Source organism: Lycium ferocissimum, chromosome 5 (assembly GCF_029784015.1).
Source record: "Lycium ferocissimum isolate CSIRO_LF1 chromosome 5, AGI_CSIRO_Lferr_CH_V1, whole genome shotgun sequence".
In the NCBI taxonomy this organism is placed as follows: domain Eukaryota; kingdom Viridiplantae; phylum Streptophyta; class Magnoliopsida; order Solanales; family Solanaceae; genus Lycium; species Lycium ferocissimum.
The window spans coordinates 3,333,432-3,350,646 of NC_081346.1; the positions used below are offsets into that span (position 1 = coordinate 3,333,432).

The following is a 17,215-nucleotide window of genomic DNA, read 5'->3' on the forward strand; positions in this document are numbered from 1 at the left end:
GAAAAATCAATGAAGATGAGACTCAAGAACTGAGACTACCGAGATTGAGTATCCACTAAGAGAATTTAAAATCAAACGAGAGGAAAAATATCTAATATTTTGTAGCTTTTCTATCCAAAATCGTTGAAATGCCTTGTAGCTACTAGTTACTACACAAGTCTTTAAACTAATTTAAGTTCAATAGGAGTAATATAATAGGTTTCAGAGTTGAAACTTTAAGTGTTGATTATGTTGCCAGCTTGTAGTCATTTTCATCATCCCAAACCCAAGGTGAAAATTTTAATATTTTATTGTATGTAAATTTAATATATAAAATATATTTTACTTATATATACTTATACGGTTCGGTTTCGTATTTTTTCGATTTATTTTTATAAAATAAAAAACCAACCTAATTATTCGGTACGGTTATAAATTTATATAAAAACTGTCGGTTTATTAAAAGAAACCTAAAAATCGGTACGGTACGGTTCGGTCGGTTAAATAGGTTTTTTCAAAACCATTGACACCCCTAGCTGCAATTAAAGCCATATCATCCAAATAAATTATTGCGAAGAAACTTTGCAGAAGAGTGTGCTAATGACACCTTGTATAAGGGGTAAAACAGAATTATATGTGTGATTTGCGTCATTTAATTTAAATTTAATCAAAACAGATGTACCTCTCTTTAAGAAGCTTATCTTGATTTGGCAAAAGGTCTATCAAATGAAAACTGGAACACGTAACAAAGAGACCGCATAGCGCAGTGGATTAGCGCGTTTGACTTCGGATCAAAAGGTCGTGGGTTCGACTCCCACTGTGGTCGGTGCAGAGATTTAAGGTGAATCTCATTCTTTTTCTCCTTTTAAGAAAGATCTGATATCAGCTGCATTCTCAATTTTAATACTTATAGCTTGATTCATATACTTGCAAGTTGCAGCTGACTGAATACCAGGAGATGAGCCATATGTAACCCAAAAAAAAAAAGGGATGAGTCATATTGCGTAAAAATGATGATATTCCATTTGTTTGTTCAACTTCTCGCCTGGAAATGTACACTCACTAAGAATACAGCTTGAAGTTTCTTCGAACAGCAATGTCCTAATTCCGGCTTCACTATAATACACCGGTAAAATATCAGAAACAAACGAGTCAAGGACAAAAAAGAAGTAAGATATGTCATACATAAACAGGCAACTATGATTCCTCTTGCTGAGCAGCAGTCTTCCTCCTCCTGGTAGTTCTCTTCGCTGATACAGTTGCCTTAGCCTTTTCTTTTTCCCCGGCAGCTTCAACTTTTTCCTCATTGTTCACTGGAGCTTTTACTGAGTTTATTTGCGTCCGCAGCCTCAAAATCTCACCTTTTGCTTCTCCCATTTCATCTTCCAGTTTCTTTGCTCTCTTCTCCAGATTCTCGCGTTCCTTGCCAAGTTTCATCACCAGGCTATGAGCATCTTCCAGATTTTCTCGGGCTTCTTGAGAAATTTGCTTCTGCTCAGAAACAGACTTTCGGAGCACTTCTCTCTCATCTCCAAGGCTAGAAACATGAGAATTAGCAACCTCCAGCTCCTTTGCAAGAGCCAGCACATTCCGGTTCATCTCGTCAAGTGATTCTGTAGCTTTTTCCAACTCTTGTTCCAGATTCTTCCGTAACTCTTTCTCGTTTGTCATCTGAGCCTCCAAAAACTTTAACTCTTTCTCCAGTGTCCCCACAATGTTTTTTTCTTCTTTCAGTTCACTAGCAGCACGTTCTGCTTTCTTATATACATCGAATAGCTCCGTCTGTAAGCTATCACGATTTTCAGAAACAGCCGCTAGTTCATTGGACATTGTGTGCATTTCTTCATTTGTTTTCTTTAGAAGCTCCCTAGTAGTGGTCAGTTCGGCAGCTAAAAGCTCTGCCCCATGTTTTGTCTCATCGATATTCCTCTGTAATGATGTCCTTGTTTCCTCCAATTCCATCTGAAGTTTAGAAACCTCAGCTTCAAGTTTGGAACAAAGATGCCTCGACAGCTCTAATTGTTCTGTTATATCAGCAGCTTCACTTCTTGATTTCTCAAGACTTTCCTGAGTTAACTCAATATCTTGCTTCAACTGGTTTACGTTTTCCAGTTCAGCATCCACCATTCTCCCAAGGTTTTCTTTTTCTTGAGTCAGATCAGCAATTAGCACTTTGTTTTTGCTTACTTCATTTAAGGCAGTGTCAAGTTGTTCCTCGAGCTGGTGTAGTCTTTTTTCTTGTTCCTCCAATAGCTTCGCATCTGAAGCCACTTTCTCTTCAGAATTGGACTTGAACTCACTGTATTCCTTTTGAATGGAATCGAGCTCTTTTTTAGATTCATCTCTCTCAAGGAGCAAAGAGTTTAATTTCACATTCAAGTTGTCTTCTGATACACGTTTCATCTCTAGTTCTCTCTCTCTTTTCTGGACTTCATCTTTAAGTTCTTTGATTTCTGAAGTCAAATTCATCAACTGATCCTGGGATTGCTGATACATAGAGCTCAATCTATCTACCTCCGATTCTTTTTCAGCTAGTTTAGAGGTGCTACTCTGAAGACTCACCTCTTTATCTTTGATCTCTGTAGTAAGCAAAGTAATCTTTTCTTGCAGGACTTGTATCAAATCAAGCTTCTCTTTAAGCTCTTCCTGCAATTTCTTCTTATCTTCCTTCGTTCGCATGAGGTCAATTTGAAGGCCCTCAATCTTAAATTTGAGCTCTTCGGCAAATATTTTTTCTTTTTGCAGCTCATGACCAAGGCTAGTTATGGTACTCCTTGCTGTATTCAATCGGTTAACCAGAGCTTGCTGCTCTTCACCTGCTCGCCTAACTTGATTATTTCGAACTTCCTTTTCGTTCAGCAGCTCAGACTCGAATTTCTTCTCCATTGAAACAAATGCAGCTTCCTTCTCCTTTAGCTTAATTTTCATCTGAGTACATGAAAGCAGATCCTAATTAGTAACAGCAGCCCGCGAAACTAAAAATCATTCTTCTGCCTATAATCTAACAATTTATAATAACCCTTAAGCTAATAATCTAAGTATGTAATAGTACCAGTTTCAAAAAAAAAAAAAAAATCTAAGCATGTAAATATTCCTTGCAGGTGTTTTATGTTTAAAACTGTTTGAAAATAAGTTCAGGCCAAATGCCAACTAATTTGGACAAGTTGCAGCACACAACCAACCCCCCCCCCCCCCCTCCCCCACAAAAATCATGACCCCAGAAAAAAATATTCTGCAGTCTCTGCTAAGAAATGTTGCTAAAAATTACATTGACAAAAGATATAGAGAACTATCCCGCTTACAGATTCAATGGTTGCATCTGAAGCGGCCTTCTCATTTCGAGCCAAGGCATAAAGAGAACCAAGCACGCCTGAACTAATAACTCCAAGTCCATTAAGTAGAGAAAGGAAGGGATTCCCTGAACTTCCTTGGATTGTTTGCTGGTTACAAGAAAGTATTGACTGAGAGAGCATATAAAGCTGAGGAAAATGTACAAATGCAACTATAGCAGAATCCATTCTCTCAATCATTTTTCAAGGAAATACTAGGCAAAATTCAGACCTCTGTTTCATCTTTCTGCGGCTGCGGCTGCCCTTGAGATTCTGGATAGTATGAAAGCACAGTTAGTCACACTGGAAAAGGTTTCAGAGGTTATGGGGTATGAACTCTTTAACAAGTCTAAGTACAAGTTCGCAGTATCTGGAAAAACCTTTCAGATATTGACCAAAATCACAAACAACAATGTAAGTAATTCAAGTTAATCATCAGGAAAATTATGCTAGATATTGCCAGTCAGGTACCAGAACAACAAAATACAAAAGAAAGGAGACTGAATGCACTCATTCTGATAAATAAGGCCCAGTAATGAATAATTAAGGAAAGAAGCAATGTTATCTCTGTCTTTGATATGAAAATGTACTTCCTCACCGCAACATTTAGAAGTGTCTACTTTCACCATGACCAACAAGGTGAACAAAGCTAACACACACAAGAAACCCCACTCGCATTATCTACATGTAGTTAACTTGCAATATCATCCTCCTTTTTCTCGATCTCTCTCTCTCTCCCCTCTCTCGTGAACTTGTGATCAGGATCTAGTGAAGTCACAAGAAGAAGACTGACAATAGACTCATACATCCATAAGCCGAGAAAAGTTTCTAAAGAAGCACTCTGCCATTTAGCAAGGCTCGTCTTTTTGTCATTTCATTACACTTAAAGTTAAAAATTTAGCAGAAAGGGTGCCTTTTTGTAACTTATTTTTTGTTTGCACAAATCATAATATTTTAAGGAGTCAATTCATACTTATATTTTGTTTGCACTAACTTCTATTTTGTTTGCACAAACCACTTGTGGGGTTACACTGAGTATGTTGTTGTTGTTGTTGTTAACATAATTTAGTCCGCCCAAAAACATGAAAATCTACTCAAGTCAAGACATCTCATAACTTAATTCTTTTGGCAGAACCAAATACGGGTTCTGAAAATGATTTGGCCAAACAAAAACTACTAACTCTCCCAAAGTACTTTTCTAAAACAATTCATTTGACGAAAAGCACTTTAAATACAAGCAGATTCTAAAAGTTCAACCAAACAAGCTGCTAAAATTTACAAGGCTATACAATAATCAACCAACAAAAAGATAAGTTTGGAAACAGAAATTATTGGCAAGGACATGACTTATCTCAGTGCTCTTAATTTTAACTAGAAGCAATTAATTAATGGCTATTTTTGAACTGTAAGCACAAATTTGCACATGAAAAATGAAAAAGTTTGGACAGTAAGCACTTATGCCTTCCTAGAGCTAATCTTATTTATAAAGGGAAAGAAGACAGATATCTATTCCAAATCTGCAAAAAATGACATTTTCATTCAACTAAATCTTACTCCTATTTAGAATGACTAAACCTGGACACTTAGGACACCGTTGTCAATTCCAGAATTTCTTACATAACATTCTTCCCAAATACCTTTCAGAGGCAAAATAATATATTGGGCGCAACCCTAATTCTATCAACTTTTAACACAAATTAATTTCACTGATAATAAGTTCAACAACTCACATGTTTCTAACTGAACAAGAAAATAAGCACTTGAAATTAATGCAACCGTACTCTATAATATATGAATAAGAAGAAACGGAGGGAGAAAGGTACAGTCAGCAGACTACTGCACCCCTTAGATCTACCTAAAGAATCGACAAAGCATCTAATCATGTTGTCATTAATTCGATTAGTTAACTAATAGGAAAACACTAAATGGCAATGAAGGTAAAACCCTATAAATCAGAATCTATTGCCAACTAAAATGCAATACTTCAAGAAACTCGTACTGGTTACACTTGAAGCCACTAAAATGGACCTAGCTTTTATCATATTCATCGATTCTACTAACTAAACAACACATTGTGACTTAAATACACAAAAAACCCTTTTGATTATTTCAACTCAGAGGAAAGCAATGTCGAATCATTAAAAAAGGGCAAGAATCAAGAGAAAAATGATTGACCTACTGCACCTCACATCTACCTAAAGAATCGCCAAATCATCTAATCATATTGTAAACATTAACTGACTGAAAAACAGTAAATGGCAATGAAGGTAAATCCTTAGAAATCAGAATCTATTGCCAATTACAATACAATACTTCACGAAATTCTTTTTGACAAGGAACAATACTTCAAGAAATTCGTACTGGCTAAACTTAATTAAGCCAAATCATCTAATCATGCTGTCATTAATTCGAAGAATCAACTGATAGAAAAAGACTAAATGGCAATGAAGGTAAATCCTTAGAAATCAGAATCTATTGCCAACTTGCAATACAATACTTCAAAAATTTCGTACTGGTTACATTTAGTTAAGCCAAATCATCTAATCATGCTATCATTTATTCGAAGAATCAACTGATAGAAAAACACTAAATGGAAATGAAGGTAAATCCCTAAAAACCAGAATCTATTACCAACTACAATACAATACTGCAAGAATTTTGTACTGGTTACACTTAATTAAGCAACGGCTAAAATGGACCTAACTTTTATCATATTAATCTATTCTACTAACTAATTCAACTCAGAGCAAAGCAATATTGTCAAATCATAAAAGAGACTAAACGGCAATGAAGGTAAAACTCTATCAATCAGAATCTATTACCAACTACAGTACAATACTTCAAGAAATTCATACTAAAGTGGACCTAGCATTTATCATATTAATTCACTCTACTAACTAAACAACACATTGCAACTTAAAGATAAGCATAACCCTTTGATTCTTTCAATTCATAGCAAAGCGCAGTGTCGAATCATAAAAAGGGGCAAGAAAGAATCAAGAAGATGATTGACCTATTGACAAGCCTTCAAGAGCATTTGCCTTCAAGTTAAGAAGTGAAAGAACTGAAAACCCCACAAAAAGAATCGTTCTTCTAATCATGTTTTCATAGATTCGAAGCGTCAACCGATAGAAAAAGACTAAATGGAAATGAAGGTGAATCCCTAAAAATCAGAATCTATTACCAACTACAATACAATACTTCAAGAAATTTGTACTGGTTAAACTTAATGAAGCCACTAAAATGGACCTGCTTTTATCATATTCATCTATTCTACTAACTAAACAACACATTCTGACTTAAATACACAAAGAACCCTTTGATTATTTCAACTCAGAGCAAAGCAATGTCGAATCGTTACAAAAAGGGCAAGAATCAAGAGAAAAATGATAAAGAATCGCCAATTCATCTAATCCTGTTGTCATTAATTCAAAACATTAACTAATAGAAATACGCTAAATGGCAATGAAGGTATAAATCCCTAAAAATCAGAATCTATTACCAACTACAATACAACACTTCAATAAATTCCTACTGGTTAAATCTTAATTAAGCCACTAAAATGGACCTAACTTTTATCATATTAATCGATTCTACTAACTAAACAACACATTGTAACTTAAAGATACCAAGAAACCTTTAAAGGGTGCAAGAATCAAGAGAAAAATGATCGACCTGCTGACAAGCCAAATCATCTAATCATGATGTCATTAATTCGACAATCAACTGATCGAAAAAGACTGAATGGCAATGAAGGTCAATCCCTAGAAATCACAAACTATTACCAACTACAATACAACACCTCAAGAAATTCGTACTGGTTAAATCTTAATTAAGTAACTAAAATGGACCTCACTTTTATCATATTAATCAATTCTACTAACTAAACAGCACATTTTAACTTAAAGATATCAAGAAACCTTTAAAGGGTGCAAGAATCAAGAGAAAAATGATTGACCTTTTGACAAGTCATCGATAGCATTTGCCTTCAAGTTAAGAAGTGGAAGAACTGAAAACCCCACAAAAATAATCATTCTTCTGTTGCATAAATCGCTTTCCTTTTGATTTTCTGATTGCATACACACCATAACTGACCTTTTCTTTTTACATTTTTGCACATTTATTGAACAAGAAAGTAAAGGTGTAAATGGGGAAGAACATAGTGATGATGATGAAGTAGAAAATGGTGAATGACAGAGTGGAGATTGGAGAAAACAAGAACTTCCCATTGTTTAGTTAGTGAAATTTTTCTTCTGATTTGCGTACTGAAAAGTGATAAAAGAAACTGATTTTAGAGGCCAGTGATTGCTGTTTTATCTGGTTAAATACTTATGTTCAGTTGTCACTCCTTACTATTTCTGAGGACTAAAATGCCCTTACATTGAATTGTCCCAACTGGTTATAGTTGTGGGGATTTCGAACTGCAATAATGCTAGGGAATTCATATAATAAATTACTCCCTCCAAACTTTTTTTTTTTTTTCAGTACTCCCTCCAAATTTAGATGTATAATAATTATGCACCACCGTCAATAAAATAACAAAAATCACTAAAGTTAGTGAAGGAAGGATAAGTTATCTCATATGCAGATTGGTGGAATAAAATCGGCATAACTTATCGCACCTTCTATATGAGATTTCTTATCCCACCTTATATTCATGGATTGGGTGGGAATCCGGGATAACAAAGGAATCATCTCACCTACCAAACATGAAATAATTTCAATCTTATGGGGCTAATAATCTCATCCCATCATCCTATCGCTCCTACTAAACACCCCTTAGTCAAAACGGAAAAGGACCAAATATACCCCTTATACTATTGGAAATGGTCAAAATATATGTTAGGATTTTAAGCTTAAGCTTAGTTGGTGTGAATGAAAAATGGATGGAAGAGAAATGGAGGGAAAATTAAAAATTTGAGCAAAGTTCCTTTTAGAAAAAGCACTTTGTACCACATTGGTAGTGGAAAGAGACTTGTGTGTTTATATATCAAAACACATCCTCTAGCTCATAAAGGGTTGAGAAGAGGGACTCCCTCGGGCCGTCACGCTCGGCTTCGAGCCGGTCAACTCGACATCCTCAAGCTCGCTAAAGCTTCCCTCGGCTTCGTCGACTCGGCTTCGGCCAACTGATTGATTGATAATCTTTTTGGACTAAATTTATTTTTTCAAAGTATTCGGATATTATCTTATATCATTTCCGCGCAAAAATTCAATTTATTTCGCGGAATTTTCAACAGCCATTTTTTTGAAAAGGCAGGTCCTTCCCAAATGGTCACCTTGTTGACACACAACGAAATTCTGAACTTTCTGCAATTAAAATTTCTCAACTTCTTCTCTTTATATTCAGTGCGTTGTTTCAACAAATACTAACCGTAAGTGTCTGTGATTTGCTCCGTTAATTTGAGCTCGTCGGAGTTACGTGGTTTGCGTGCCGCTACTACGAAACGTTCTTCCGTTCTATCATCAGGGAGAAGTAACCCGGATCCTTTGGCAACGATGAAAGGGTTATAATTCCTCGAGAACACCTGGCTTGCACTTGTGGGCTCGGAAGATTTTTCAACTTCTTCTACGTTTCTGTTTTCACGAGTTTTCTATTTCTGGTTTTGATTAACAAACACAAACTGATATAATAATCACTGTTGTGCTTTACGGGTAATAACAATATATATTTTCGGTCTAAATATACCTCTCCTGTTATATACCCCTCCTGTTATACTTTGGATCCAAATATATCCCTCTTCCATTGAAATTGTCCAAGGTGGACACCAGATTTGACGTGGCACCGACAACTCAGTGAGGTGGACACCACGTGATATACCACCTCACCACCCCAATCCATTTACCCCTCTCTTTCCCTTCTTCTCTCCCTCACAACCATTGCCACCATTTGCACCACCATCTCCACTCACTCCCTCTGCCTACAACAACCCTAATTTATTCACTGAGCTTAAGCCTACCTCACTGAGTTATCAATGTCACGTCAAGTCTAGTGTCCACTTTAAACAATTTTAACTGAGGAGGGGTATATTTAGACCCAAAGTATAACGGAAAGGATATATATTTAGACCAAAAGTATAACAAAGGATATATTTGGCCCTTTTTCAATAGTACAGGGGTATATTTGGCCCTTTTCCGTCAAATAAATAAGTAAATATATATAGGTGTATGTGCGGGCGCGGGGACGAGTTAATCAAGTTTGTTTTTCCTACCAACAAAGTAAATAACGAATGCAGATTACATATGATTAACAATAAATGCTAGGTTTAAATTTTAGAAAGCATAGTGGCACACTGTAAAAAGTGGGGTTATGGGGGGCACATTTTACCTTCTAATCAACGTAAACAACGAATCAACGATCATGTGTTCTTTTGAATATATGCCAACTGACAGTGAAGCATCTTTATCCATAACCTTATCAATTTTATTTTATTTTATTTTCGAATCTAGCCAATTGACATGTAAGCCTAAATGATCAAATTCGTGACATTTTAGCTTAATTCATCTTGTCACACGCCTCGCATATATAGTGATAAAACAAAATCTTCTAACTCTAAGCACCTTTAGTTCAACTACGAGACTCCAAAATGGATCACTTAAAAGGAGTAACAAAAATCTCATATATATGTGTTCCACATGACGAAGTTTTAAATGACTGGAAAAAAAAAAAAAAAAAAAAAGTTGGAGTGATTCTATTTTTCTGTTTTGTTGTGTTTAGTGCTGAAATTGGAGGAGAAGGTCTTTAATGGGTCGTTTTTGTTAGGGTTTGTCTTGATCTTTTTACATTGTTTGAATCTTTTTTAAGGTACGGTAAAATATTTACAATAATAGACATTTACTCTTCTTAAAAGAAAAACTAATCTCTTTCTTGAAGGAAAAGGTTTTGGATTGTTATAAATTGAAGATCCTTCTTAGGGTTAGAGAATTTATTCTCTTAAATATTTTGTTCTCTCTTCTATATTAGTAGTATGTATACTGTTATCTCCTCCTCTATGAATGTCAATTTGAACAAACCACGTTATAATATATTTTTTTTGACATGTTTCTCTTTTATTTTTGATTTATCATCGTTCAAAAAGTTTACTTTGCTAGCTCCCACGCTACACCCCCCCCCCTCCCCCGACGAGCAATTGCCTACGTGCATTTATTAAAAGCATTCAAGCAAAATAAGTAGACATAAACCAAGTCTTCATACAAACTAAAAAACTTAATTGGAACTACAAAAACATTGAACTGCCAGAAAGACCATGAGTATGCTCAACAACCTTTTAATTAGGTTGTTCTACTCAGGGGCGGAGCCAGAACATTTGATAAGGGGGTTCACAAGAAAAAGGGACTGGACGAAAAAGGGTTGTTACAAAGAATCAAACCCGCAACCATGGGCTCAATAGTAGGCACCTCAGCCGCTGAGCTGAGTTCTCCATTATGTTAAGGTGACGCAACATTAATATTTATACATGAATCAAAAAATTGACCCCATATATATAGTACAATTTTCCTACGAAGAGGGTTCGATTAACACCCCTTGCACCCCTGTAGTTCCGCCCCTGGTTCTACTTAATTAACCATTACATAGCTTTGATAAAAAGTCAGTAAAATAACAGACCCTTAATTCCCCCATAGAGGAACATCGCCATGAAAAACTTGCTGGCTATTCCTTCTTGTGCGACGACGCCGTATGTAAGGATCTGGATCGTCCGACGGTATCATTTGCTGCCCAAAGTTAATTAGCACCATTTCATCGGACATTGACTATTACAAAATCTTGATTCTCTGCTAAGTCACAAAACAATTTACAAAATTATAGTATGTAACATTTACTATATTATTTTTTTATTTGTATTTATGTGGCACCAATTACCTATGCATGTAAACGTCTTCCCCCTTTAAGTTGTTTTGGCACTTCTTGCATCGTTCTTCAATGTAGACAAATATCCATTCTTAAGTGCCTGATAATTATGGTAGCCTACCCGTTCTGCATGGAACTCCCAAGACACAGTCGCTATACTTGTTGAAAATGTAGTTAATTAAATAAGAAAAATATATTGTGCTCTCTACAAACAACTTAAATTTTTAGATAAGAAGATTATATGTGTCAACATAGTATCAAAGCAAATAGAGACAAGGACGGAGCTACAATCGGCGAGAGGTGGTAAGTTGAGCACACTCAAATTGTCAAAAAATTATACTCCTTATATGTATCTAGGTCAGTACTTGTATATATGTATGAAAATTTGAACACCTCTAGCAAAATTCATGACTTCACTACTGCGCTGAGGTCCTGTACTCTTGGGTTCAAGTTTCCCATTAATATTTATACGTGTTTGACCCATGAAAAAAAAAAAAAAAAACTTGTTCGTGAAAGGGCGTGTTAAAGACATATGATTTAAGTTTTATGCACTTGATCATGGTATAAAAATGTTTACACAATTAAGTCACTTAAAAATAATTTAAGTTAAATCTCGTAAGTAGTAGTAATTTAAATTACCTTAAATTAATACTATTGTTAAAATGATAAGTAATCTATTGTCACATGTTAAAAATCCACATACCTGTAACTTAATTAAACTCTAACTTAAGTACTAATTATGTAAATAAAAGTGTGATGTTAATTGAGCATACCTGTGAACGACTTCATGTTTTGGAGATTGAATTACTATACGGGTATAATCCTCAGAATCCTCAATCTCTTCAAGAAAAAGGTAAGCGGCAAATCCATGCTTGCAGTAGATGTAGATGGCATATGGAGTTGAATTTGTTACTGGTAAATGTTTGGCTGTAGCCAAAACACAAGGCCTAAAAGTACTAAAAAGTTGTCCAGATCTAGCAGAACCTTCTTCAAATGCTAAACGAGTATTAGTCATGGGCGGATTAATGATAAATCCATGCGTTAAGTTTGTACTAGCAACATTAGCTGAATGATTATTACTCTTGAACGTTGCATTTGTTGCATCAGGTTCTTGCTGAAGTTCTTTCGGTACAACTGATTTTCCCCTAAAGGCATCTAAAATGCCTGATCTTCCCACATTGAGTACATTATTTTTTATTCTATTCGTAGTTGATGCCTTACGTTCAGCTGAATTTTCCATGAAGATATACGTCGACACTTCAGTCTTATATTTGTCAAGAGAAATTTATATATAGAAGGTTAATTATATATGATCATGAATAGAAACGCATATAGACATATAAATAAGCCAATCTTGTTTCTAGATCCTATACAATCTATGAAATCAGTGAGAAAGGTAACACAATAAATATGCTATCAAAAGGGGAAAAACACATGACTAAGTCTTTCTTTGGCATGAGGAAAATGTTTTCCTAGAAAAAAAAAGTTGTTTTCTAACTTATTTTTTTGTGTGATACAAAAAACACTATGGGGGTAGAGGGTGGTGGGGATGGGAGCTACGAGGGTGGGGTGTGTGCTGTGTTAGAGGGTGAGGAAGAGACAATGAGTGTGGATCGAAATGTCACTTGTGCAACTTGTATTCTACTAGCTAGGGAAGTCGTTTTCCTCATTTTTTGAAACTTGTTTTTGTAGAAAAATATTTTCCGAAAATTTTGACTAACCAAACATGAAAAAGTTGAAAAATATTTTCCGCTATACCAAAAACACCCTAAAGTTCTATCTTTCAAAACAAAAGATTCACCAAGGTAACGAGTTTGTTTTAGACTACAAAAATGAAAGAAATTCTACATAGGAAACAAGAGTAAATTAAAGTGCCTTTAATTTAAAACTTCAGAAGTTGGAAAGATTTGCATAGCAACTAGTAATATAGAGAGACGGGAATTTGATGGATGCAGATGCAGATGAAGTAAAGTTGACAAATCACGTGCATTAAGGTTGAATCTCGAAAACATTGTAAAAAAACACTAAAAACATGATTTAGCTACAAAATTCGCCGTTAACTAGCCCGTAGCTAACATGATTTTTTAATAATTCTTAGCTACTACCGATGGACTTTTATTTTTTAGCTGCATAAATTAACAAGGTGTCTGTCACTATTTTTTTAGTGATAATTAAGTTTTTTTTTTTTTTTTTTGTGTGTGTGTGTGTGTGTTTTGGGGGGGGGGGGGGGGGGGTATATCTATATGTGAATGTGTGTTTCGGTGTGTGTGTGAATCAAGCAAACCAAGCTGGCACTAACAAGAAATTCTGGGCTACCTATCAGTAACATTAATTTTGTTCCATAAACTGCAGCTCATTTTTTTTTTTTTCCTTCTATAAAATTGTTATAGCTGCAGAAGGATCTGAAATTACCGAGAAAACCTGTAAAAGACTTGGACATCACAAAAGTAGAACCATGGGAGCATATATGTCCCCTGCAAGAATATTTATTAGCAACATTCTTGAAGTGAGAAAAAAATGAAGAAATGCAGCTTGCAAGTTCGTATATAAAATTAACTTGAATGAATTAATGAATTGCTACTGAACTGAAAGACTTACTAAAAAATGTCTTTGATCGTTCATATGAGGAGAAAAGAGAGAAAGAGTGAGTTTTTATATTAGCAGCACTTTATAACACTCTTGTTCTTTTGGTACGTGCCTTTGCTCTCATGAAAATCACTTCTAATAAGTGCTAAAAACACTCACCTGCACCAAATAACTACTGATTTTAAAACTCACATGATCCAACCTGCATTTTGGAAACTCTATCACAAATAAGGACAAAAAGGAGAAAAAGAGGAGGGAAAAATTAAAGAACACCTATTTCTGCAAATTCTCCTATATAACTATATATAATCTTTATTAATCACTAAGTCACACTCTTGAGTGCATATAAATTTGTAAATTAGAATTAATGGTTATTTTCCTCTTCTTTTTTTGTTGGCGCACTCTTTTTTCTTCCTTCAAAAATTCAGTTTCAACACTTAAATACTTATTAACTAGTACTTTTCATATCAAACAAAATGAACTCTTAATTAATTAGTTTGAGGATATAGCAATACTCACAAAAATCATTCACAACATATTGGATATATTAGTAATTAGCTATCCACAAAATCCACTATATGTTAATATAGGGGAATGGGAAAACATAAATAATTTTTAAAAGTAAACATGATTTGTGCAATTAGTCACACATATGTTGCAGTAAGTGATTGTAACTTAAAAAGACAAAATTAGTTGGTTTAAGGGGTGAGAAAGTTTCCAAAAGATTATTCAGATACATAAGTTTTTTCCCCTTATTTGTTGATTCCTTTTTGTTGTTTCTTTATCTAGAAACTATCGACGAGTTCAAGTTCAAAACAACGCCTAACTAGATAATCGCTACATCATAGCAGTTTTTTTAAAGGTAACTCCCTCCATCCCAAAATAAGTATCACCTTAGCAAAAAAATTTGTCCCAAAATAAGTGTCATCTTCGGAATTCAAGACAAAATTTGAAAAGTTTCCAACTATGTCCTTAGCATTAAAGAAGTGATCCTCTTTAATATTACTCAATAATATTCTTAAAAAAACATCTACTATTGGGGATAGTTTAGTAAACACCACATTGTATTTATAATTTCTTAATGTGCATGATTTTTCTAAGATGACACTTATTTTGGGACGGAGGAAGTAATGGTAAAGCATGTTGATTAATGCTATATTTTTAATATATTAATTAGATGTAAATATACTGGTAGATCTTTTCTTTATTTATGATAATGTTCAATATTACGGGCAATTATAACTATGTAATTTTTTATTTTTTTTTGGGAAAAATGACTTAAAATTGAAAGTTTGGAGATGTAGTTAGTACGACGCAATCAATTAAAAATATATAGTCAACGATCATTTTATGTCGTTATATCAACAATTTGAGATTTCGGAGCGGAAGAAAATCTAATTGTTATTGTTTTCTTTAATTACTAACGACTTTTAACCATTAGATTTGTTCGTTAAGTGATTAAGAATTGTCATGCCCCAAAACCCACCCTTGACGTAACAGGCATCCGATGCTATGAACAACACTGGAAGCACCTTATAAAATCAATAAATGTCTAATCTCTTTCACTAATCTTTGAACAATTATATCAATACGTTATGAATAGCTAACTAATTCATGATCACCATCAAATAATAAAATTAGCGAAAGTCTGTCATAAATGTATCGTTATAAAACGTAGCACACCCAAAGAGTCAAGCAGTGACTTCGACAATTACCCACAGAATTAACGTGTCACGCCCCAAAACTCGTCCTAGACGTGACCGGCATCCGGCGTCATGAACAACATCGGAAGAACCTGATAGATCAATAACCATCAAGTCCATTTCTATAATCTTTCATTATTTAATTAAACAAGTCACAAATAGCTAAATAAATTGTGATCATAATTATGAAATAAAATCAGCGGAAATCTAATATAAATAAGTTATCATCAAACGTAGCAACACCCAATGAGTCAAACAATGACTTCACAACTACCCATTATGACACTTGTCTATGGAGCTTCTAAGAAAAATAAACTAACTCAGGACACAGCTGAAACTACTAAGGAGTAATATTTGACTCAATGAAAACCCACGAACAAGTGTGTGGGCTTACTAATAATCTGGAAAACAGCAAGTACTCCTAATCTACGAGATCATGTCATCTTCTTTATTATCTAACATACCATAAAAAACAACAACGCTATGCACAGTGCGGGAACTCGGTGAGTGTCTCGGGGGACAATAAGTAAAATACAAAATATGTATTCTATAAGATCAATGATATAATTTCAATGAAAAACAGTTGGAAATCCAGAGATAAGAATAAAACAACAACTCCACAACCATCAATAGAGAAACCATAAATCGGTATATAATTCAATTCCAACTCATTATGTCATTAAATACAATTCCAATTTTTCCAATTCGAGTTCAACATTTTCAACAAGCCACTCACATCACAGGTAAACGAGTTCATTTTTTTTCAATAAGCCACTCACGGGCTAATCAAAGTATAACACATGCCAAGACAAGCACAAATTAGTAAAATGAAGGGATGACCACTTAAGGTTCTCTAACCAACATAGAAGCAACTCGAAGGCCATCCTTCCTTCCGAATAGCTAGGGAAAACCACATCGGGGCATGTAACCCTCAATGACCATTCTTCCTCTTGAATGGCTAGGTAAATACCACAGCGGGATATGTAACCTACGATGACCACTCTTCTTCTCGAATGGCTAGGCAAACCCCACTAGGATCCATAGTGACTACCTTTCCTCCCGAGTAGCTATGCCAAACACAAATAATATAAATCATGGCAAAAGAGCCGAATCACTCAAATCATTGCATGGAAGCCGAATCACAAGTCACATCATGATAGTCACATTATTCATTAAGGATTATGTTCGTCATCCCATTATAGGGATACATCAAATCATTTCAGTTTTGGATATCGGGTTCACTTCTCTAAACAAGTTTCAAGTTCAACACAATCCATTATAGAGCACTCACATGCGCCGGTCAAGATTTTCAATTATCAAGTTTAAACATCCCTTATGGGGTAATTCAAGTTCTAATACCAAAGCTTTATATCTCAATCTTCAATCATCCTTTATAGCGGAAAACAATCATGAGTACGTGTCACGACCCAACCCGTGGTCGGATCGGTGCCCGCGACTTGGCACCCAAACACAATCATGGATCCGAATAACATACAAACGGTTTACAAAATAAATGTCAAACACTCGATAATATCAAACGCATCCACGAATATAACAAAATAGGCTATGTTTCAAATTTATATAATTTCTAGAAAAATTTCGGCGATTTTTCGGACTATCATAACCTTGTACACAACAAATACCAACAAAGGCCACGCACAAAAATAATGTAACGACGGATAAACATATTGGGCCGACATCCCACGGCGAATGGAATCGCCCAAACACAACATATACAAACACAACCGCGAAGTAGGCACAACCCACAA

General features: G+C 35.0%; 1 protein-coding gene and 1 non-coding gene across 3 annotated transcripts; one reads left to right on the forward strand and one right to left on the reverse strand.

Annotated features, from left to right (window-relative positions):
- The first annotated feature begins 731 nt into the window (after nt 1–731).
- On the forward strand, nt 732–805 carry TRNAR-UCG (transfer RNA arginine (anticodon UCG)). The gene has a single exon. It is a non-coding gene; the product is annotated as a tRNA-Arg (tRNA).
- A 174-nt stretch (nt 806–979) lies between these two features.
- On the reverse strand, nt 980–7,651 carry LOC132055468 (MAR-binding filament-like protein 1-1). 2 transcript variants are annotated; one of them, XM_059447310.1, is made up of 4 exons: nt 7,267–7,651; nt 3,541–3,581; nt 3,282–3,419; nt 980–2,907 (listed from the first exon to the last, which is right to left on the reverse strand). In XM_059447310.1, the coding sequence occupies exons 1-4, from the start codon at nt 7,535–7,537 to the stop codon at nt 1,177–1,179; spliced, it is 2,181 nt and encodes a 726-aa protein (XP_059303293.1). In that variant the 5' UTR covers nt 7,538–7,651; the 3' UTR covers nt 980–1,176. The 2 variants fall into 2 exon arrangements, with proteins under 2 accessions (XP_059303293.1, XP_059303294.1); XM_059447311.1 differs by lacking the exon at nt 7,267–7,651 and adding an exon at nt 6,322–6,437.
- Nucleotides 7,652–17,215: the final 9,564 nt, after the last annotated feature.